A 22,243-nucleotide genomic window follows, 5' to 3' on the forward strand; every position below is an offset into this window, starting at 1 on the left:
GGATTCAATCTTGCAACCTTACGGTTAACTAGTCCAACACTCTAACCACATGCCTCACGAGGAGCCTGCCTGTTATGCGAATGCAGTAAAGAAGCCAAGGTAAGTTGCTAGCTAGCATTAAACTTAATCAATCATAATCACTAGTTATAACTACACATGGTTGATGATATTACTAGTTTATCTAGCGTGTCCTGCATTGCATATAATCGATGCAGTGCGCATTTGCGAAAAAGGACTGTCGTTGCTCCAACGTGTACCTAACCATAAACACCAATGCCTTTCTTAAAATCAATACACAGAAGTATATATTTTTAAACCTGCATATTTAGCTAAAAGAAATCCAGGTTAGCAGGCAATATTAACCAGGTGAAATTGTGTCACTTCTCTTGCGTTCATTGCACGCAGATTCAGGGTATATGCAACAGTTTGGGCCACCTGGCTCATTGCGAACTAATTTTCCAGAATTTTACGTAATTATGACATAACATTGAAGGTTGTGCAATGTAACAGGAATATTTAGACTAATGGATGCCACCCGTTAGATAAAATACGGAACGGTTCCGTATTTCACTGAAAGAATAATAGTCTTGTTTTCGAGATGATTGTTTCCGGATTCGACCATATTAATGACCTAAGGCTCGTATTTCTGTGTGTTATTATGTTATAATTAAGTCTATGATTTGATAGAGCAGTCTGACTGAGGAATGGTAGGCACCAGCAGGCTCATAAGCATTCATTCAAACAGCACTTTCGTGCGTTTTGCCAGCAGCTACGCTGTTTATGACTTCAAGCCTATCAACTCCCGAGATTAGGCTGGTGTAACGATGTGAAATGGCTAGCTAGTTAGCGGGGTGCGTGCTAATAGCGTTTCAAATGTCACTCGCTCTGAGACTTGGAGTAGTTGTTCCCCTTGCTCTGCATGGGTAACGCTGCTTCGAGGGACTGAAATGTTAGCTTTCTTACATGGAACATATTGCACTTTTACTTTCTTCTCCAACACTTTGTTTTTGCATTATTTAAACCAAATTGAACATGTTTCATTATTTATGAGGCTAAATTGATTTTTATGTATTATATTAAGTTAAAATAAGTGTTCATTCAGTATTGTTGTAATTGTCATTATTACAACAACGTATTTTTTATTTTTTAAATCGGCCGATTAATCGGTATCGGTATTTTTTGTCCTCCAATAAACGGTATCGGCGTTAAAATCATAATCGGTCGACCTCGAGTAGTGACACCTCTTGCCCTAAGATGCAGTGCCTTAAACCGCTGCGCCACTCGAGAGCCCATTTGAATTATATCACATTCAATGAAACTCATTAATTGAAAGAGGATATTTATAGAAAAAACATCTAGATTATACTGTTTGCTGCATGAAGTTTTAATCACCAACAAAAATGCAACATTGTTAATGCTCGTCTTAACTAGTGTAGCAATCCAGTTGCTGCTGAGATGAGTCCAAGTAGTCCTTCTGCCAGTGAGGACAAGTATGAGGCTGAGGAGGCTGAGATCACAGAAGATAAGGATGAGGTTCAGGATGTGGCTGAGAAAGCCAACCCTACTGAGGAAAAGACAAACATCAGGAGGAGCGAGGAGGAAGAAAAAGATGGGACTGAGGATATGGCTGAGGAGCCTAACACCACTAAGGAACAGACAGATAACAGAAAGAGGAGTAAGAAAAACAATGTTGCTAAAGTGGAATGAGAATTTCCCTTCAAAGGGACACTGGTTTAGGGTACCTTGGTAGTCAACTGTGGCAGTTATTTGGACAAGCCATATTTCGCCTTATCGCAAGTCAACATCGAAGCTTCGCTGTGCCATGTTCTAACATGGTCTCAGAGCATTCTGAACATTCAGTATGTTACATTTCATATGGTATGTATTAATTTGTGGATGTCCATCATCCATTTATGATATTTTACTAAATTACAAGTTGTATTATTTGTTCAGAATTAGCAAAAATATACAATATATGACATTTTCAAAATGTATAATATAATACAAATACCAGAAATGTTGCATGTTATAGGCAATATCAAAATGCGCAAAATAACTTAATATTGTAGATTAAATTATAGCCTTAAGGATTTATGTAATTGTACTGAAACTGTGTTTACATCACAGCAGTCATGTTTTTAATATATGCCTATGTGACTTTACTCAGATAAAAACGTGGTTACTGTCACACAAACATCCCTCCATACAGTAGATGATATAGCCACATCACTCATAACTTAAACTCAGTCAAAAACGTGACTTTCCTGTGTTTTATATTTCCACGCTGAGATGGGAATAATACTGTGAAAATGTCTATTTAGTGCAAGAGCTATAAGAGGGGGGGAATGTCCATAGGGGGAGTAGGCAGCTGAATAACCACCAGCTACCTGCTTCCCCTGCTGATCCCCCTATGGACCCCTCCCACCACCATTTACCCTACATGCTGCTCTCCCAGTCGACATTCCACCCCACCCCTAGAATCTTTACTCTGCCTCCACCCCAAAATACATTGATTCATCACTGGCAGAGTTATGTATATAGTGCTATTTCTATAGTTTTTTTATTACCATTTTCATAATTTTATTTAACTTAGTCCTGCATGTTGGACTTGCCTAGTTAAAGGTTAAATAAATAAATGTACAGTCACTATACCCTACATTCATGCCTGCAACCCTGTACATGTGACTAAACCCCCAAAGGTTGATGTCCACGCCCCCACATCAATCTAATTAAAAAACAGTTCTCACAAAATTGTCTGTAGCGTTGGAACGGTTTGGCTTACAAACTACTATGACCTCTTCTATGAAAAGGTGAGACTCATGAACATGTCGTTTTTCTTTAGGACTCCCACAGGCCTCACCTGTAGGTCCCCTCTACACTAGTTGGGGAAATTAATTGAAGTATAAATGGACTGTAATACATGTGACTTGATTTTTTTCCCATGATCTTAGATCGCTCAGATAAAGGACTTCAGAACTAAACTTTTTGGGGGGTCTATGCTACATGTAGTGAATTTTATTCAATGCGTTTGTATGGACTTATAGCAGTAAGGCCAAAAGTAATTGCTTCAATCATTTTATTTACAGGTCTTAAGACTTATGGGTTAAACACAGACTCTTCAAAAGGACCACCTGGAATTTCAGTCTGTTTGGGTGGGATGGAATTTTGGTCTGCCCTGAAATGATATTGAGATAAAAAGGTCCAAGGCAACTGTTAAGACATCTAACCCTCTAAAAACACTGTCATATTATCAAAAGTCTACATTTCAGATAGGTCATTTGTTGCCTCCTCGACAACAAAAATAAAACTCATGGAATAGCCTGAGCCCTTGGTTAAATCCATACGGTTAAGTATGGCCACAATAAGTCAAATTAAAACACCTATACTTATTTACACAGCTCTGCACAAGGCTGAATGACGATGTTCAATTTACAAATGACTTAAGTGTATGCGGATTTGGTGATCTACTGAAGGACATCAATGTTGTACTAAAATGGGTAAAGCACAAGTAGTCTAATTATGAACAGAAATTACAAATCATAGTACAAAATATTATACTACATTCAATGTTTGTGCTTTTCAATTGTGCATACCGGAAATCTCAACTAACAATAACACAAGACCGCCTCCTGGGTGGCGCAGTGGTTAAGGGCGCTGTACTGTGGTGCTCGCTAACCAAGGTTGCCAGGTGTACGGTGTTTCCTCGACACATTGGTGCGGCTGGCTTCCGGGTTGGATGCGCGCTGTGTTAAGAAGCAGTGCGGCTTGGTTGGGTTGTGTATCGGAGGACGCGTGACTTTCAACCTTAGTCTCTCCCGAGCCCGTACGGGAGTTGTAGCAATGAGGCAAGATAGTAGCTACTAAAAAAAACAAATTGGATACCACGAAATTGGGGAGAAAAAGGGGTTAAAAAAACAAAGACAATAATTAAGCCCTATCTATGGGAACAAACACTTCAACAAAAAGGTGGCCAGGCCATTTGTGGTTTGAGTTAATGGCATCACATTTCCCAACCATGTCATAAGCATATTTCAAGATACAATAACATTTTCTCACAATATATAAAAACAAGCCTGGTAAATGAGCAAAGCATGCATCAGTCTTCTTTCAAAAGCTGTCAGTCAAAATGACCACTGGGCAGACAGTTATTTGGATGTGAAGTGCGAAATGAACAGAGGTGGGGTGCTATCAATTGTTAAAGGGATTAGGTATAACACAAAACATGGGTATCATACATAAATGTCATACTGGAATAATGCTGCATATTGAAATAGATTATGCTTTTAAAAATGAACAGGGTACTTGAGTGTCCCAGCACAAAAAACATTAACGTCAGTATTTTTCTATGCACTCAGCCACACGCAAAGCCAATCTCGCTCTCTAAAGTGACAATTCACATGTGTCAGAGGCTTGTACTGTACACAATGATCAGACAAACAGCATTCACATACACTAGCAGACCCAGTACGCTCTTGTATATAAAAAAGTGGCGCTCTTCCAAACTTTTAGACGATTTTATTCCACCATTGCAATACGGTTGAGGAAAGATTAACAAATTAAATTCAATAACTATAGACCAATTGCGTCAGTGAGCCAAGCTTGAAGGAATTCTAAAAGGCAACCTGCTTTAATACAAAAATAAAGTTTGTGCGTTTTTTTTTCTTCAATGTTCATTCATTGCCACTATTTAGTCAAATCATGCCACACACACACACACACCTCTTCCAAACACTAACTGGCTCAAACAGGAGAAGTTCTGATTAAAAATCGGTATTCAAAATCCTAGTTCTGTCTCAAGAGGGGTGGACCAATTAATAACCGATTCAACACCCGAGGTAATTTTTGTAACCTACATCGTTAGTAAAAATGTTTTGCGCACAACAAAGAGGTTAAGTTTGACATGAAAGAAGACAATTCCCCTCCAGTTCCTTTAGTCCTGAGTTTCAATCCAGCATTAATGACAAGAACACCTCTCCTGCTGTGCACATTTGTGAATCTAGTTGTATAGTCACACCCAAACACATTCATCATTAAATTGTTAAAAAGTAAACAAAACTCTTAACCTCATCCATTGAATGTGCAGATAAAACCCATGTCCGGCACTACCAATATGCCGCCATTCACCACATTATTTCCTCCAAGCCAGGCTCACCGAGGCAAAAACAGTAAAAAGCAAAAAAACACCAGAAAAGACTTGAAGGGAATCATACAAGGGAGGGGAATGCGGTTTGACTGCTGAAGGCGCAAGTATGTCCATCTTCAATGCATAAGAGGGGAGCATGTGAGCACCAAGCTCAGTTAATTTTATAAATGCACTCAGCTTTGTCTTGGTAGTATACAAATGCAGGGGTATTGTGGTACAGTCCCCAGATGTTTCTATCATGGCCAGTCAGAACTCTATGATAGATCTTATGGGGGCTCTGTGTGAAGGTGGGGGCTGGCTTTCAAGACATACATTGTTCTGTGCAATGTTGGTGGGGAACACTTACAACGCTGTATTTAATTGATCAAACTGGGTCTTTAATCAAGACTGTGACTAGTTGAATCTGGTGTTCCAGTGCTGGGCGAAAACCCTGCATCTCCTATGGCTCGCCAGGACCACCATACCCATCCCTCCCATAGCACAACTGCTCTGACCACATTCAAAACACATCCTTACGTCCTCTGCCTTGAAGTAATTCACTAGGTTAGGATATGTGGAAGCTGCAGTAACTTGCTTTTTTCCATCCAACGGAATACTATCCACAGACGGTACTTCAAGGGAAGGAGGAAGGTTTTGTTAACATTCTCAAACAGTTCCCCGATCGGTCTTGAATGTCCCCACCTCCCATCTTCACTATGGCGATAGCAAGAGTAGAGAAAAGGACTTAAGCGGTGGTAGAAGAGAGAATATTTTGTAGGTCAGACCTTTGGTTTTTAGCGCAAGTCCAGGGTAGCCCATTTACACAAACACAATATCGACACACGAATGACTACTACCCTGGGACTCCACATGATCATAATGCCATCCCCAGATTAGTTAAACATAAATTATGTATAACAAAAGGATTTTATTGTTCACCTTATTCTGCCATTAAGGATCAAACGAGTAGAACAAATTCCATTGTAGGAATGCTTCCCAGTGCCTGTGACACTGTACAATACTACAAGGGCATATCTGAGACAACTACACTAATATCACTTATTCAAAACACAGGTAGGCCTAATTAGTTTGCCCTTTTAAGTGCCAAGATGCCACATACAAGTCTTCATTAACCGAGTGAAACAGCCTTTAGGAATCCAAATTGAAACTTTACATGTAAAATAAACACAATTCATTATCTAAAAACTGTCAACATCTCCTATACATTATGGTTGTCATGTACAACTGGATATGTCCATGCAGATCATACTGACGTCAACCCTATTTTGACCGTGGGCATACGTCCAAAAAAACAGTTCAGCCCTTGTATAGGCGTTAACACACAGTCCTACTTAGATTTTTATACAAAAACAAAGTGAGTGAGAAGCGCGTCGGATCTGAACAAATCCTGCTCTATTAGCAAATCAAAAACGGGTCATAAACAGGTCTAGTAGGGGAAACCCAAAAAGCAGGGGGGGAAAAGTTGTTTGAATTGGATATGCTACACTTAAAGTCAAATGGATTTCAATAGTCTTTTGTCTTTCAAGTATAATACATTGTTTCGTTCTGCCTCCTATCCCCCTTTCTGATCCTCCCTGGGAGAGTGGCTACACTGTCAGAGCAGTAGGCATCCTAGGAGGGCCGTGTGCGCCTCTGCTAGCCTTGTACCACAAAGCAGGCCAGCCCAGGCCGGCCAGGGGAACAACAGGGCGGGGGAGGCCTGTTGGTCTGACTGGGGTTACAATGGAAAGCTGTGTTAGCCATAGCAGCAGTTCAGCTCCTCTGGAGGGTGTAATGGGTGTCATCGATAGCAGTGCTGAATGGGTAAGGGCTTCCAAGCCATGCGCTACCTGCCTTGGCTAGGCTATTTCTTCCTGGGGTGCTGCCTTCGGGCCTGTAGCCTCTGGCGTGCCCCTGACGTTTTGGAGCCAGCACCAATGGAGAACGAGGGAGTTGATGGAGAGCCTGGTCAACAACAAAAAACATGTCAACATAAAGATGCACCTGGCTGTTGACTATAACCATTACAGCTTCTCAGATTTAGGAAGAAACACAGACTATGCTTTTTGCTGCACGCTTCAGGCAGAACGCTAGAGAATCAGAATCAAGCTCTAGTTATTTTCTTACCGAATGCTGAGGGTGCCAAAGCACTGAATCCTTGGACTGGAGTTCCTGGGCTTCCAAAGGCGATAGGACCTGCAGCTGTGCTCTGGCCAAAAGTAGGGGTAGACGTCCCTGTACAATAAATGAACAATTAGAGACTAGAATAAAATACATCTATTAAACTTTGGTTTTGGATTGAACTGGACTTTTAAAAAATTGGCCAATACTGTAAAATTTCACTGCCACCAAAATGCAACATTGCCCAACATCTGATTTATTTTAAATAATAAAAATCTGTTGTGGATGAAAACAAAATCAGTAAAAGTGTGTGTTATATTATAATCTACTGACCGAAGGCTGGCTTGTCACTAACAGCAGCCCCGAAGTTGAAGCCTGGTGTCTGTGTAGTGAGGTTGGGTGTTCCAAACTGAGTGCCTGAAATTGCTGCGCCGAAGTTGAATCCTCCGGTGGTTGGCTGGACAGGGGTAGCGGGGGCCTGCTGTGCAGACACACCACCAAACGAGAAGGTTGGGGCAGAGGCTGGGAGTGTGCCGGCAGTCTGAGTGGCAGAGCCAAAGGCAGGGGCTGCTGGGACAGCCACGGTGTTGCCAAATGCAAAACCTGTAGAGCTGGCTCCAAATGCAAGATTAGTGGGGGTCCCAAATGTAGAAGCTACCGTAGTGGCAGCTGCACCAAAAGCGAAGGGGGCAGGGGTGGCCCCAGCTGACCCAAATGTGAAAGGATTAGCTGCTGCGGAAGCAGCAGCCGGGGCCTGAGTCGCGCTAGGGAACGCTGATGCTGTGGAGGCGTCGAATGATGACTTCCCAAACGTGAACGTGGACTGGATTGCAGGTGCTGCAGCAGTAGTAGTGACTGCAGTGGCCATGCCAAAGCCACTGAAGGATGCAGTGGTAGAGTTTTGGGTGGCTGCAGCCTGGCCAAAGGTAAATCCACCCTGGGCGGTGGCTGGGGGGGCGAGTTGAGTGGCAGCAGAGGTGGTGGTCATGGCACCAAACGAAAAGCTATTGTTGCTAGTGGTGGCGGCTGCAGTGGAGCTGAGGGTGGGTGCAGGAGCTGTGGTGGAGCCGAACTGGAAAGTACTTCCTGTGGCAGGTGCAATGGTCGTGGCAGAGGTCATTGCAGGCGGCGCACTCCAGTTTCCAAACAGAGACTTGACAGATGGCGGGGCGGCTGGGACTGCGGAGGGGACTGGGGCAGGAGCGGTGCTGCTGGACACCCCAGTGAACAGGGAGGCAGCAGGGGCCACTGTACTGCTGTTGGTGAGCCCGCTGAGCAATGAAGCAGATGCGCTGGCTGTGGAGGGGGCTGAGGTAGCGGCTGGCTGTCCAAAAGCACTGGTGGCTGTGACACTTCCAAATATGGGCTTAAAGGTTGGGACAGCAGGTGTGCTCTCTGTGGCTGGGGAGGCTGGGGTCGCAGGCCCGAAGATGGGCTTGAACACAGAGGCCAGGAGGGGATTATTACTGCTGGTTGTTTCTGTGGTGGCGGTGGGGGCCAGTGAGGAGGAAGGGGCTGTCAGTGTGTTGGCCAGGCCAAACAAGCTAGCTCCACCCAGGCTGGGGACACTGCTGGGGGCCTTGGTGACTTGGCTCAGCACCTGGATGAAAGCAGAGGACATGGTGCTGGCAGGCTGGGAGAGGGAGGTTGGGGCAGGCTGGAAGGAGGAGGCTGGTGTGGGCTGAGGAGCAGTCAAGCTGGTCTCTGCCTGCAGAGCAGAAGTCACCAGTGGTGCAGGAGTCATCAATACTTTCACCAAGGAGACAGCCGGAGCTGGAGGGGAGAAAAAAAAAGAAGAGAAAAACAGGCTTTTGAGTAACATCTTCACTCAAAGACCACCAAAAAGAAGTGTCTTCCAACTTTAAATGATTGATATGTGATTAAGAGACCTGCAGTTGTGGCAGCAGCACTGGCAAGGGCGTTGTTCCTCATCATTTTAAGAGACTCCAGGAGGGGGTTGGCCGCGGGGGTGGTGGTGACAGGTGCAGCTGTGCTTGAGGGGACAGGATCCAGGTTGATCACAGAGATAGGAGCCACCACACTGGCAGATGTCGATATGGAAAGAGGGCTGGCCAGCAGGGTGGCCAGGGTGGGTGTGGGGTCGCTTGACACAGGAGGTTGAGAAGATGTGGTCACTACTGGAGCTGGCACAGATTTCTCTGGTACTAAAAAATGACCACAACATCAATATCCCATACTTTGTTGTTGTTGACAAACTGTTTTATAAAAGTTGTGATCTGGGAATACGCACCACACTCTTCGAGGACTGTGTTGATCTGGCTGAGAGCAGCTTTTTTCTCCTGATCCAGGTCTTTCACAGTGATGGTGTAGCCCAGCTCAGGAGGTGGAGGCTGCAAAGACAACATCAATGTTAAGACTCCATCTGTCAGATGATTAGCTACATGTCCCATTTGAGTACATGTTCTATTACGCAGAATTTCTCACTAGAGAGATTTGGTCTCCTCTACGACTGGACACCAGCGGAATCTTGCGTTTCCGTTTCCCACTACCGGCAGAGTCTGACGCCACATGGACCTCGGGAGCTAGAGTCAGTTTTTCTGTAACAGGAAATATAGTGCATTGAACATTAATGTGGTGGCTCCAGTTATTTTCAATTACTTAAAATCAAAACATAAGTCTATTTTGGGACAACACCAAAAGCCCTGAGCCTGATCTGGAATAACATCATAAACATGCTCTAACCAGTGGTGGGTGCTGGGTCCATCAACGTCTTGTCAGACCTCGTTGAGGATGCAGAGCTGGGGGAGCGAGCATCCTCTTCCCTGGCAGACAGAAAAAACAAGGTCATAAAATGCATGCAACAATGGCAGTTTTCATTTCATCACAGGACATGGTGTGAACCTAGAAATGTCTAGAAGGGTGAATACCTGGGCTTTTTAGAGGCTCTCTCTGGGGTCTGGGAGCGGGATGACCCAGGGCTGGAGAGAGGGGAGAGGCTGCGGGTGGAGGCCTTTTTCCGCTTGAAAAACAAACGTGAAAGTGAGGGTTAGGTTAAAAGGCATCACACACAGCTCTCTGATTCAGAGGGGTTGGGTTAAATGTGGAAGACACATTTCAGGTCAATGCATTCAGTTGAGCAACTGACTCAGTTGCCACCCCCCGGTTTTCTGACAATACTGCTCTGTGTAGGTCAGCTCTGTCAACTGAACTCCTGGCTGTCGATCCCAGCAAGAGGAATATCCAATCAGAGGAGTACTGTCCATCCAAATTATAAAAAGTACCTGAGCAAAGCCTTGTGAGGAGCTGAGGGAGCTGCGAATGGAGTTGCGGACCGAGCCCAGGGTGCCGCTGGGGGTCAGGCCACAGCTCACAGAACTGATGGAGGTGGTGCGGGACTTCTTCATCATTGACTCCTCCGTCATAGCGTTCAGTCCTCGCTTCAGCGTACCAGGCCTATAGGAGTTGGCAGTGGAAACAGGATTTCAGGAGACATTGGAAGAGGAGATAAAGTATTTGAATAATTAATTATTTAGATATAACTAAACATATCTATATAACACACTGAATGAAAGCAAAGTCGCATTCAAATGTAATATCAGAACTTGAATTACAGAGAAAAACTTTTTGTACAGGCATTGCTCACACTTACTTGGGCACCGGCTGTGTAGGAGCCCCATTGGGCAGCAGTGGCTCAAATGCCGAGTGAGCACTCCCACTGCTGTCATGACGCCTAAGTGAACAAAAAGCAGGTGTACGTTGTAAACAGTCTTCAAGAGCCACACAATACCAAGAGAGACACTGAAGTGTGAGAAGAACAGTATGTTGTATACAAAGGGATTGCATCCTGTGGTAGTCACATACCTCCTTTTGCTCTTTTGCCCTGCAGTGAAGCTCCTGTCATCTTCATTGTCCACCTCTCTCTTGCGGCTCTCTTTGAGCACGCTCAGAACAGTCTCCCTGGAGCAAGGGTCTGCAGGGGCCCCCAGGCCTGGAGAACCAAGGATTCCCGGGGAGTTCAAATGATCAAAGCTGCAGACAACAGCAATTGCAGAACAAATGTCAGAAGGGCCACCCAACTACTAAGGATGTTTTCAAACTGCATATGGACACTCAAATAATGTGCCACAGAATGATCACAGAAGTACAAGTTGCTTGCATTATCACCAACAGACATACAAAACTGGTGATAGAAAAATTAAGATGCGGCAAGACAGGGCCAATATGACTTACAAAGGGGATTGAGAGGTGTTGCGATCTGGCCTAGCAATCTTCACTGTGACTGGACTGTGGACTGTTGGGGAGTGTCGAGGGGTGAGAATGTTCTTCTTTTTGAAGCTGTCCCACTGGGCAGGTGGCAGGATGCCCACAGAGGATGTGCCGGTCTGCTGGAGGGGGTAGTGGCGTTGGGGAGTTATGGTGAACCTGTCCATCATGCCAAGGGGCTCCCTGTACACAATAATGTGACCACAAGATTAGGTCATTGCAGGAAACTGTCTGACGTAGATCATTTATAAACTGATTTTATATTCCACAAACAGGAATTTAAACAAAACATTTTCTGTCAGGAGCCTGAGCTGACCAACCATTTGTTTAAATAGCTACTTTAATAGCTATCAATGTTTTGAAAATGATAGTAAAAGCTATTGTAAATGCAGAAATCATTAGTGGAAAATATTCTTACTGTTAAACTTCCTATAATGCATGTTCAAAACATTGTTATCGCTTGTCTCGTGCCATACTGTTATCCAAAGAAGAACGATATATATCTCGAGCACGAACTGAGGTGGGAATGAACATTTCCTTGTAGAGAATGGAGCTGATAGCAACTCCCACATTTTCAAATATTGGAGGGAATGCGAGTATGTGTCGCGGCGAAGCAGCACGTCTTCTCAATACATTTAAAAACAAGCAGTTTTCCTATTTAATGATGACTACCTAGGACACGAACCCTAGCAACATTGGAATCGTTTAAAATCGTGTGACAACTGCACCACGTGTGCAACATGATCCGTAGGCGCAATTTTGTTTCGGAATTTTATTTAACTACGGTTAACACATTGGCTACTGACAGCTGCAAACCAGCTAGCTACGTTAGCTGACAATGCTAGGCTAACTACCTAGTCATTGTTAGCTTGCCTAAGAACTTTGATGCTAAAGTTAGCTAGTTAAACATTAATTCAGTACTCACCTCCCGAATGACAGTCTTTTGTTCGGAGTATAAACAGCGTGGTTGGGTCGCGCCAATATTTCGCGCAGTTGTTCTCGTGCGTTTGGGTTAACACGCGAATTCGCACCGGCTCGCGGCCTCCCAACAACTGAGGGAGGACTTTCTGCCTTCCCAATGTAACTTCCCATTAGTATATCCCGAGGACTGAACAGAAATGAGTCGCTTTGTCCCGCGACTTTCCGATAAATAGCGCTCTCGGAACGTCTTTGGTCGGTAAATACTAGCGGTTCCCTAACATCACCCTTGACCGTGCGACTTCTGACTCTCCCCGCTGTGGGTAATCCGTTCGCAATCTCTGGCAACCAGCGTCGCAGCACGGGTGGAACAGTCAGACCATGGCGTGGATGAGGGCCTAACCTAGCGTTGAGTGATTCTCCGCTGTGATAAATACAGGCAACGCAACAAACTCCAAGAATGAAAACTATATAAAAAAAGGTTGGAATATAATACACAACTAGACAGAATATTACGATAGAACAAAACACGAGAGAGCTAAACGCTATGAACCGCTTCTCTCTTGGAGACATGGCGGCACCGCGCCGCCAGAGGACTTTGATATCCCATAATGCCGCGCGTCAACATTTTCCATAATTTATTCGCAAACCCCAATCAGCGCATATTCTGTGCAAAAACAATGTTTTACTGTTGACATTACTTTATTGCGAAAATAAATAAACGAATCCTAAAAGAATCAGACGAGTTAAATTGCTCTAACTTGGGTTTTTCACCGGCCGGGATTTAAAAATCATGATTACTTAGCCATTCATACAGATGATTACTGAATAAACTCAGAGAGGAAGGGAGAGGCTGAACTCGCGGAAAATCTGTCTCCCTCCAGCAAGTGACGTTGTTTCTCCCACCAAGCAAGGAGTTTTTGGAGGCTAATGATTGGCATTGTATGCATGTAAGAAAACTATGGCAAGACATCAGTAGGTTTATAATTGAACACATTTATGAAGATTTTACACTATTGTGGAGAGATGTACTGTTTGGATTCTTTACATACAATAGAAATAAGCGGAATCATTTTTATGTAATTAATTTCATTATTCTTTTGGCCAAATTTCATATACACAAATGTAAATTTACAAACAGAAAACCACATTTTCGTACCCTACAAAAAGAAATCGAACTGTATTTTAAGACGGTAAAATTCTCTACTAACAAAAAAGCTGTTAGAATTGTAAGTATATGCATGTCCCTTAAGGTCCTTGTGTAATTGTAATGTGATATTGTACCCCCTAGCTCGATTGTCTATTGTTTGTAATCTATGTATGCTTGTGTTCCCTCATGTGCTTTATGTATTGATTTGATATTTAAAAAAAAAAATTAAATATATTTTAAAAATTTGGAGGCTAATGAGAGAGTGTGGACAAAAAAATGAATGGTTTATGGAGTACCACAGTATGAGTCATAATACCCACAAAACCTAGCGGTCAAACAATGAAATGGTTCCAATCGTTTTTCCACCATTCATTTTTCCCATAGTAAAAACAACAACACTTCAAATAAGGACTGTTTCTTGTACGCTTACCCTGGCGTGACGTTTTGATAACCATGTAAATCTCTCTACGACAAGCTGACTTAGCAATATACTCGACTGTATTTACCCCTAAAAATGTAATTCTAAATAGCTGCTAATGTGGCTATCATAAAGAACTACAAATGCAATGATGATCTAGACGAGACTCCCGAATCGAGGAAAAGGTAAGAATTAATTATCTAATGTTAACTAAATGTAGTAATGAATAAATTGGCTACATTTATTTAAATTGACAATCCTGTGAACTGTCCTGTGCAACTTTTAAATTAACAAAATACCTGTTAGCAAAAGTCAGTTAGAGATGACATTCAAGAGCTTGCAGAGATGTGTAGTCTTGCATGTTGTCTACTTTGACGCTAATTAGCATTTTCGAATCTGAGTAAATAGAGCTGAATATATTGATAAAAGTCACCTTGTCCGAGAGAGATTTACATGGTTATCAAAACATCATGCCAGGGTAAACCTACACAAAACACAGCCCTTATTTTGTGTTTCTAAAATTTCCTATGAGGAAAAATAAATGGTGGGAAAATTAGGCTAGTTAGCATAGCATCTCTCTTCATTGACTACAGGCAGTTGACGTCAACAACCCTCATCGAATATTCAAAAAAGGATTACAATAATGAGATGTAAACACCAATCAAAAGAAATGATAGGTTGGAGCTAGCCAGCCCGCCATGCTTCTTTGTGAACAATGACACCTGTACAGTCGTGGCCAAAAGTTTTGAGAATGACACAAATATTATTTTCACAAAGTTTGCTGCTTCAGTGTCTTTAGGTATTTTTGTCAGATGTTACTATGGAATACTGAAGTATAATTACAAGCATTTCATAAGTGCCAAAGGCTTTTATTGACAATTAAATGTAGTTGATGCAAAGAGTCAATATTTGCAGTGTTGACCTTTTTTTTTTCAAGACCTTTGCAATCTGCCCTGGCATGCTGTCAATTAACTTCTGGGCCACATCCTGATTGATGTTAGCCCATTCTTGCATAATCAATGCTTGGAGTTTGTCAGAATTTGTGGGTTTTTGTTTGTCCACCTGCCTCTTGAGGATTGACCACAAGTTCTCAATGGGATTAAGGTCTGGGAGTTTCCTGGCCATGGACCCAAAATATTGATGTTTTGTTCCCCGAGCCACTTAGTTATCACTTTTGCCTTATGGCAAGGTGCTCCGTCATGCTGGAAAAGGCATTGTTCGTCACTAAACTTCCTGGATGGTTGGGAGAAGTACCTCTCGGAGGATGTGTTGGGACCATTCTTTATTCATGGCTGTGTTCTTAGGCAAAATTGTGAGTGAGCCCACTCCCTTGGCTGAGAAGCAACCCCACACATGAATGGTCTCGGGATGCTTTACTGTTGGCATGACACAGGACTGATGGTAGCGCTCACCTTGTCTTGTCTGGACAAGCTTTTTTCCGGATGCCCCAAACAATCGGAAAGGGGATTCATCAGAGAAATGACTTTACCCCAGTCCTCAGAAGTCCAATCCCTGTACCTTTTGCAGAATATCAGTCTGTCCCTGATGTTTTTCCTGGAGAGAAGTGGCTCCTTTGCTGCCCTTCTTGACACCAGGCCATCCTCCAAAAGGCTTCATCTCACTGTGCATGCAGATGCACTCACACCTGCCTGCTGCCACTCCTGAGCAAGCTCTGTACTGGTGATCCCGCAACTGAAACAACTTTAGGAGATGGTCCTGGCGCTTGCTGGACTTTCTTGGGCGCCCTGAAGTCTTCTTTACAAGAATTGAACTGCTCTCCTTGAAGTTCTTGACAATCTGATAAATGGTTGATTTAAGTGCAATCTTACTGGCAGCAATATCCTTGCCTGTGAAGCCCTTTTTGTGCAAAGCAATGATGACGGCACGTGTTTCCTTGCAGGTAACCATGGTTGACAGAGGAAGAACAATGATTCCAAGCACCACCCTCCTTTAGAAGCTTCCAGTCTGTTATTCGAACTCAATCAGCATGACAGTCATCTCCAGCCTTGTCTTCGTCAACACTCACACCTGTGTTAACGAGAGAATCACTGTCATGATTGCAGCTGGTCCCTTTTGTGGCAGGGCTGAAATGCAGTGGAAATGTTTTTTTGGGGGATTCAGTTAATTTGCATGGCAAAGAAGGACTTTGCAATTACTTGCAATTCATCTGATCACTCTTCATAACATTCTGAAGTATATGCAAATTGCCATCATACAAACTGAGGCAGCAGACAGAAAATTAATATTTGTGTAATTCTCAAAACTTTTGGCCACGACTGTAGTTTATCAAAGATTATGGATAGACTGACAAGATACGTGTCTCTCCTCGCTAACAATGGGAAACTGCCAAAATAAAGGAATCATCAACATAAAACGTCTTGTTAGGGCATTGGGCCACCATGAGCCAGAACAGCTTTATTGCACCTTGGCATACATTCTACAAGTGTCTGGAACTTTATTGGAGGGATGTGACACCATTCTTCCATGATATATTCCTTAATTTGGTGTTTTGTTGATGGAAAACTCTTGTCTCAAGCACCACTCCAGAATCTCCCATAAGTGTTAAATTAGGTTGAGATCTAGTGACTGAGAGAGCCATGGCATATGGTTTGCATCGTTTTCATGCTCATCAAACCATTCAGTGACCACTTGTGCCCTGTGGATGGGGGCATTGTCATGCTCTAACCACTAAGCTACCTGCCGCCCCAAGGTTAATAAGGTCAAAAAAGGCACAGTAACAGGCCAGTTTGGCTGTATTTTACTTCTGATACTGAATGCGCTGTCTGTTGCAGGTCATCATTCTCCTCAATCCTCCTATAACAGTGTGTCCACATATGCTCCACACAGACCCAATTATACAGGAAAGCTTATCACCTGCTCTGAGTCCTCTCCAATCTGAGCGTCTGTTCCTCACGCACCTAGAACCTTACGTTTCAACATAGCCTAAATATTTATCATTTAACTTTTTAAATGTATTACCTTTTTATATGTGGCATAAACACAACCAGTCACAATGTTTTAATCTGATTAGGCTACTTTAAAGGTCTCCTGTAGGCATGCGCACGTTCATCCCAAATATAATTCCATAATCCTCAAAATGACTTGACATAAACCAGGTTTCCATCCCAATTTTTTTTTTTTACATTTTCTCTACTATAAGCCACCTCCAACGTCGTTTTAGATTATTTGGCAGTACATCCAACCGGCCTCACAACCGCAAGACCATGTGTAACGACGCCAGCCCAGGACCTCCACATCCGGCTTCTTCACCTGCGGGATCGTCTGAGACCAGCCACCTGGACAGCTGATGAAACTATGGGTTTGCACAACCAAATCATTTCTGCACAAACTCAGAAACTGTCTCAGGGAAGGACATCTGGGGTCTCACCAGGGTCTTGAACTGTAAACCAGGGTCTTGAACTATTTCTGTAGTTTGTTGGGTATGGTAGGCACTAGTTTGTTCAAAACATTTGTGAAGGTCTAAACCAGTTTGCAAGTGTTTTCCTTGGCCAAATTAAGTTCCAACTGTAATGCTGTTTGTTTGGGGTAATATAATAACCTGCTCATATTTTCCCTATAAACAATGGCTTGACTTACTTTTTATATTACCCTAATAAAGTTTAGAAACTTTTGTGAAGGTGTGAGTATTGATAAGCTTTAGCTACTGCAAGCCTATGATATGAAGGCAGTGTGCACCAGAGCTCCAACTGACTCTGACAGTTGAATTTGAGGTGAGGAAGGATATTTCAGGCCTACCAGAATTACTCCTGTAATATAACAATATAATGCTTGGCCTTTGTATAGGCTTTATTTTTTATTTTTTTATATTAATTTATAATTCGCAATTTATATAGTGGATACCTAAGCCTATAGGCCTATGAATGCAATGCCCTGATGCATTTAGTGCTCAAATCTCCGACAGCTGAACCATGAAGTGGACAATTATTGTTTTAGGAAAGTAGCATAAAAAAACAATAAACATTAGACTATAAAGTTTTGCATATGCTACACATCAAACACAAGGAATAGTGCTTTTGTCATTTGTTCTGATCTGTTTTTAAGGACATGTAAATGTGGTTCATTTGGCCAATATCGATCGTTTATTGATGTCGCTGGCCTGCGCCAAGTTGGCTCTGAAAGCATATGGATGTCCAGTAAATTCCTCATTTGTCCGGTAAATTAAAATATTCCCGGTCACGTTGTCCTTTACCAAATTTTCCTGAAGGAAACCGTGAAATGTGCAATGTTTTTATGCAGATTTTAGAATATTCGCATGGAAATCCATCGCCAATTGGATGGAAACCTATACACCCTAAAGACCTTGGCAAGTGCACTAGTTCAGTGTCAGCACGTCATGGTTCACCAGCAGCCACAAACATCTAATAAATAAGCTACAGACTAGGGTTGAATTTTTTCCCGCTATTTCACAAATGTTCCATCCCAAAAATAATAACTATTCTCCCAGGTAATCCGGTATTTCCTGCCCAAAACCGGAAGTGTCATTCTAAAGCATAAAAAGCATATTAATAGCCTATGTCTGGATTTTATTAGCTTTGATTGGCATGAAAATTCAAGTCTGATGCTATCTGAGCCTGATGAGCCATACAGTACATTAAGTCAATTTAATGAGCCCTACATTAAATAAATGTTATGAGCCCAAGCCCAAAAAAGCTGATTTGATTGAGACATTATCCAATACAATATGATATAGGCTACCACACATTACGCATGACAGAAAAACATAGATGTAATAGATGTAGCTATGTAAAAAAAATAAGCTGACCCCAAAGGCCAGATGGAGACGTGTAAATTGGACACTCATTCAAAACTTATATATATATATTTTTTTACCTTTATTTAACCAGGCAAGTCAGTTAAGAACACATTCTTATTTTCAATGATGGCCTGGGAACAGTGGGTTAACTGCCTGTTCAGGGGCAGAATGACAGATTTGTACCTTGTCAGCTCGGGGGTTTGAACTCGCAACCTTCCGGTTACTAGTCCACAATGCTCTAACCACTAGGCTACCCTGCCGCCCCTTACTGTAGCAAATGCTGCAACAAATGTAGGGACCACATTGGAATTAAGTCCACGACTTTATTGTGCAATCCTGATCACTTTTTAAATTATTTGTGTCTGTATATATGTATTTTTTGGGGACAAATAAAATCAATCACTCTAAACTGTGTTGCGGGCAATTTGAATGTTGCAAAACACCAACAACTTTAATGACATTCAGAGATTGTCAAATCAAGCCTTTGATACTGGATAAGCAAGATTTGTCAAGATTGGCATACTGTAGTCTCTTTTTCTGGTGTTGAAATCACAAACCATGATATTGAAGTGCCCAACTTCAGTATGTTTTGTTTTTTGGTTGTGTGGTGCACAGAAATCTGTTGGTGGATAATTCGTTGCACATATTTCATATAATTTTAAATATAGCATTAAAATGTTGAAAATCTGTTTCCCCTTAACTGATCATTGTCTGTAATCGGCTCTGATCCTGAAGTAACGAAACAAGCAGGGAGAGTAAGCTCCTCTATGTTGGTCGATGAACTCTCAACCTTCTGGCCCATAGCCCTGCGTGGTATTTACTGTGCCACAAAAGTGAAGTAGATATCCACATTTATAAACACAGGGTCACTACAGTTATTGTACTTTGTGGTCATAAACATTATTATGAGTTATTTCTATGAGGGGTGAGGGTGTTCAATTTATTTTACAGTACATGGGGAGGGTCATGTGAAAATATTTGTAACATTGGGGAGAGGGGTGATTTGTTTTAATGACCTTCCACAGTAAATGTCAATTTGTCCCTTACCTGTATATGAGAAACAATTGAAGTATATGATGTGAGCCACTGACTTCAACCTACATCAATATGCACATTCTCACAGGTTCGTGACAGTGGAGGACAATATACATAGACAAACGCAATTTGCTCAAATATCTCTCATCGGGTCTAACCTATTTCTTGCAATGTGCACATATGTATTTTGCCAGTGTAACAGTACACCTCAGTTTAGCCAAGCAATCTCTAACCTCATGAGCATATCTAACTTGTGCCTAAGGACAGGGATTCCTTCAAAGCTCAGTTGTCCTGAGTCTGCACAACTCTGCCAGGACCTAGGACCAAGAGAGACACTCAAGTGTCTGGGGCCACAGTGTCTCCTGACCCCTCCTGTCTCAGCTTCCAGTATTTATCCTGCAGTAGTTTATGTGTCGGGGGCTAGGGTCAGTTTTTTATATCTGGAGTACTTCTCCTGTCCTATCCGGTGTCCTGTGTGAATTTAACTATGCTCTCTCTAATTCTCTCACTCTTGGAGGACCTGAGCCCTAGGACCATGCCTCAGGACTACCTGACATGATGACTCCTTGCTGTCCCCAGTCCACCTGGCCATGCTGCTGCTCCAGTTTCAACTGTTCTGCCTGTGATTATTATTATTTGACCATGCTGGTCATTTATGAACATTTGAACATCTTGGCCATGTTCTGTTATAATCTCCACCCGGCACAGCCAGAAGAGGACTGGCCACCCCACATAGCCTGGTTCCTCTCTAGGTTTCTTCCTAGGTTTTGGCCTTTCTAAGGAGTTTTTCCTTGCCACCGTGCTTCTACACCTGCATTGCTTGCTGTTTGGGGTTTTAGGCTGGGTTTGGTACAGTACTTTGAGATATCAGCTGATGTACGAAGGGCTATATAAATACATTTGATTTGATCTAACTAAAGCTAACCTCAGTTCTGAGAAAAGAGAAATATTGCCATGATTTATTTATCCCCAAAAATACAGTTGACTTATAGCTCCAGATAGTGGTTAAGAAATGCTGGATTGTTTTTGTTTTGGAGGTCACATAAAAATCCAGAAGTCTTTACAATGCAAAGAAGTTTGAAAAGTGCAGAGGTTTGCCAACCAGACAAAGCCAATTAACCCTGTTATGGTGTTTCTCTTTCTGCCAGGCAGATTGTGTAATGTATTCAGAGGAAACGGCGATGCCAGCCAGGAAGGACATCAGAGCTGCACAGGAATTTCCTTTCACGTCTTCGCCAAAGGCTATTATTTCAGTGATTCAGCTTTATTTGGCCTTATTTTAGCTAAGGCTACAGCCCAAGCCAGATGACACAATCCTTCTGGAATTCAACATTTTGTACAGATTTCGGTACTGCAATGTAGTGTTTAAATGTAAATCAAATGTAACCTTCATTTAACTAGGCAATCTTAATCTGATCTCAAGGTTCCAAATGTCCAAACTGAATTTGGAATGCCTTACAACATGCTTTTAAACTGGAAGAACTTGACCCGATTGGTGTTTTTAAATCATTGATGAAGGATTTTGAGAATGATTCCCTGACCTGTCAATGTTTTTAATTTGCTCTTTTATGATTTTGTTATACTCCTGTGAATTCTGTGTTTCTTTACTAAATTGCCTGTAGTTTTTCATGTTGTCTGTCTGTAATTGTGCAATGACTTGGTGCTGCCTATCTTGGCCAGGACGCTCTTGAAAAAGATTTAAAATCTCAATGAGCTCTTCCTGGTTAAATAAAAAAAATATATACGGTTGACACAGTTTGTCTCCCAAAGCTATAAACAGAGCATGTTTGGCCTTCGACAATGTGACACATTTCTCAGAATAACATCTGCTAAACACGTGTATGTGTACCAATAAAATGTGCTTTTATTTAATAAGCCAGTCAGTCAATGCCAGAGTCGCCAGTCATTCCGTAAGGAAAGGAATTTCCTACGATTCCTAGTCAGGGTGATGCAACTGTTTATGGTCTTCCATTCAACCCTAAAAACATGTCAAACTATTTGTTCCATGTATGGTTGCCTTTAGTGCATGTGTCATTCAGACCAACTTCCATGGATAGTGGGGGCTTTGTTCTTAAAGCTGCACTTCCACATATGTCCAGCAGATGTCAGTCTCAACCCTTTTATTTTATTCTTCACTGAAAATCTAATCTTTGTGTAAAATGTACTTTTTCCCTTTGGGAATGAAATCGCCTCTCTTTCCCGTTCCCAATGTTGTTGGATCTTAAAATACCACCGGTACAATTTGTCGAAAATATGGAGAGTTTGGTGAATTTCAGCAAGCTCTCGGTATGCAGTGTTCATGACATGCCTATTATTTTCAAAGAAGTAAATGTTTTAATCTTTCTTTCTCTCTGTTCATTTTAGTGTGTGTGTGTGTGTGGAAGAGGGTTGATTTAGGGGTTAATGGAGTACCAGCTGTCCTAATACAGGTTTTTAGGGGCAGGTGTGTAACCCCCCCTTCCCCATCACTTTCCTCTCCCC

General features: G+C 42.4%; 1 protein-coding gene across 1 annotated transcript; it reads right to left on the reverse strand.

Annotated features, from left to right (window-relative positions):
• Positions 1-4,500: 4,500 nt before the first annotated feature.
• On the reverse strand, positions 4,501-13,258 carry pom121 (POM121 transmembrane nucleoporin). The gene is made up of 13 exons (XM_024393849.2): positions 12,393-13,258; positions 11,435-11,650; positions 11,066-11,233; positions 10,854-10,934; positions 10,486-10,657; positions 10,132-10,223; positions 9,947-10,026; positions 9,689-9,801; positions 9,495-9,594; positions 9,133-9,408; positions 7,577-9,016; positions 7,250-7,357; positions 4,501-7,087 (listed from the first exon to the last, which is right to left on the reverse strand). Exons 1-13 carry the CDS (start codon positions 12,956-12,958, stop codon positions 6,987-6,989), a joined length of 3,513 nt encoding a protein of 1,170 aa, XP_024249617.1. The 5' UTR covers positions 12,959-13,258; the 3' UTR covers positions 4,501-6,986.
• Positions 13,259-22,243: the final 8,985 nt, after the last annotated feature.

This window comes from Oncorhynchus tshawytscha, linkage group LG30, assembly GCF_018296145.1.
Source record: "Oncorhynchus tshawytscha isolate Ot180627B linkage group LG30, Otsh_v2.0, whole genome shotgun sequence".
In the NCBI taxonomy this organism is placed as follows: domain Eukaryota; kingdom Metazoa; phylum Chordata; class Actinopteri; order Salmoniformes; family Salmonidae; genus Oncorhynchus; species Oncorhynchus tshawytscha.

What these genes read in the sequence shown, in the direction of transcription:
- pom121 (XM_024393849.2), bottom strand. Translation starts at nt 12,958, where the DNA reads ATGTCTCCAAGAGAGAAGCGGTTCATAGCGTTTAGCTCTCTCGTGTTT. An exon ending in GGACCCAGCACCCACCACTG is followed by an intron (nt 9,802 to 9,946) that starts GTTAGAGCATGT and finishes TTCCTGTTACAG; the next exon opens with AAAAACTGACTCTAGCTCCC. An exon ending in TGCTGCTGCCACAACTGCAG is followed by an intron (nt 9,017 to 9,132) that starts GTCTCTTAATCA and finishes TCTCCCCTCCAG; the next exon opens with CTCCGGCTGTCTCCTTGGTG.